Consider the following 2,054-nt stretch of genomic DNA (forward strand, 5'->3'; position numbering starts at 1 on the left):
ACCACCACCCCTGCACCCACTACCACCACCCCTGCTCCAACTACAACTACCCCTGCTCCAACAACCACCACGCCAGCACCCACAACCACCACACCTGCACCCACTACCACCACCCCTGCTCCAACTACAACCACACCTTGCCCAACCACCACCACCCCTGCACCCACTACCACCACACCTGCTCCAACCACCACCACACCTGCACCCACTACCACCACCCCTGCTCCAACTACAACCACACCTTGCCCAACCACCACCACGCCAGCGCCAACGACTACCACGCCCATTCCCACCACTACACCATGCCCAGAAACTACTACGCCTGAGACTACGACAACAACCCCGGCTCCCACTACCACGACGCCGGCTCCAACGACGACTACACCTGCCCCAACGACTACGACCCCTTGTCCTACCCCGGTCCCACCTCCAGCTCAAAGCTCGTATGATGACGAAGGTTACGACGACGAAGACTACGATGGTGAGGACGAAGAAGAGTATGAGATCCCCGCGACTACAAAGTCAGTGTACGATGAACCAGCGTACGACGAACCAGAGAACGAAAAGCCCTCAGGGTACGAGCCAGCCAAGTCTTACGACGACTACGATGGATACCCTCCCAATCTCTACTCGAACGACTACAGCGAGTACAGTCCGTCCGACAGCTATGTCACTGAAGTCCACCACGCCGAAGAACCGTACCCGACGATTGTCCTCGACGACGAGCCAGCGTTGCGCTTGCCGCACTTGAGTCAATACCACTGCTTCCTCAACGGAGCGCCGTGGACCAACTGCGGTGGGAAACCCCTTCGCGAGTTCTTCTTAGACCAGTGCTTGACCTTGTTCTACCGCGCCTCTGCCTCGGTGGACGCATTATGTGCGGGTCCCGCCAAGACGCAACCCCCACGCACGACGACTGTCGCTCCTACCACTACCACGGCGGCACCAACCACCACCGTTCCTGTGGACCACGGCTACGGCTACTCGGACGGCTACGGCTACTCGGACGGCTACGGCAACAGCGGCTACGGAGGTGTGGCCACGACGACCACCCAAGCGCCGCGAACGCGACGACCACGCACGCCTCGGCCCACCACGTATGCGACGCCTCGCCCCACGACCTACGAAACGACCAAGGCACCGTATGTGCCCCCTGCCAAGTACTGCGACGCGTACTACGAAGAGCGATGCCTTCAAACGAGCTACGCGTCCATCACGACCGCGACTGTGCAGTGCTTGACGGAAAACTCGATCCGCGTCCTGTTCATCGAAAAGTATGCAGGCGACGCGGCCACAAACCCCGTGGAAGGCCCGATCTTGTACTTGAAGAAACTGCACCAGTTCGTGTCGAACGTGATCGCGTGCAACCCGGACAAGGTGGCCAACTACCCCACGATCTGGCGGCAGTCGACGAGCCAACTGGGCGTCAAGTACTGGCCCACGGCGCCGTTCACGGTCGGCAAGCACAACCGCATCGACATCCCTCGCTGCACCAGTCGCGAGGCATCCGGCTGGGACACGTACACGATCAACGGTCGTTTCCACTGCGCGCAGCAAGAAGCTCTCATCGGGAACGGAAGCCCGCCCATCTCGAGCCCCACCGCGTGGACGTACGACTACGACTACACGGACCGATTCTACACGTGGGACGTCGCCAACCGCGTGCAAGGCAGCGCCATCGGAGCGTACACTGGGGTACAGCCTTTGCTCAAGCAATGCGAGGTCGTCCACGGCGCCACCGAGGACGACGCCGGGCCGCAATTCTCCAACCCAGACACCCTCCGAGGCCTCTTGGATGGCGTGCGGACATGGGACACCGCGACCCACTCGAACGTACGTCCCCGTCTCCTCGCCGAGATCGTCGCACAGTACCAAGGCACGCAGAAGCAGCCGATCCTCGAGGGCAACGGCATTTTGTACTTTTGCTCGTTCTACGCGTGCCGGGCCAACAACCAGGGCGACCTGTCGTCGTGCTTCCCGGAGGTGCACAACTCGGACTGGGCCCTGCCGCACCACAAGGTTGACGTGTGGAACGACCTCACGGACGACATCCA

General features: G+C 61.3%; 1 protein-coding gene across 1 annotated transcript; it reads left to right on the forward strand.

The window, feature by feature from the left end:
- Positions 1–445: 445 nt before the first annotated feature.
- On the forward strand, positions 446–2,024 carry H310_01457 (hypothetical protein; the record flags this gene model as incomplete). The annotated part of the gene is made up of 3 exons (XM_008864562.1): positions 446–497; positions 542–1,843; positions 1,885–2,024. 3 exons carry the CDS (start codon positions 446–448, stop codon positions 2,022–2,024), a joined length of 1,494 nt encoding a protein of 497 aa, XP_008862784.1.
- Positions 2,025–2,054: the final 30 nt, after the last annotated feature.

Source organism: Aphanomyces invadans (assembly GCF_000520115.1).
Source record: "Aphanomyces invadans strain NJM9701 unplaced genomic scaffold supercont1.2, whole genome shotgun sequence".
NCBI lineage: Eukaryota > Oomycota > Saprolegniomycetes > Saprolegniales > Verrucalvaceae > Aphanomyces > Aphanomyces invadans.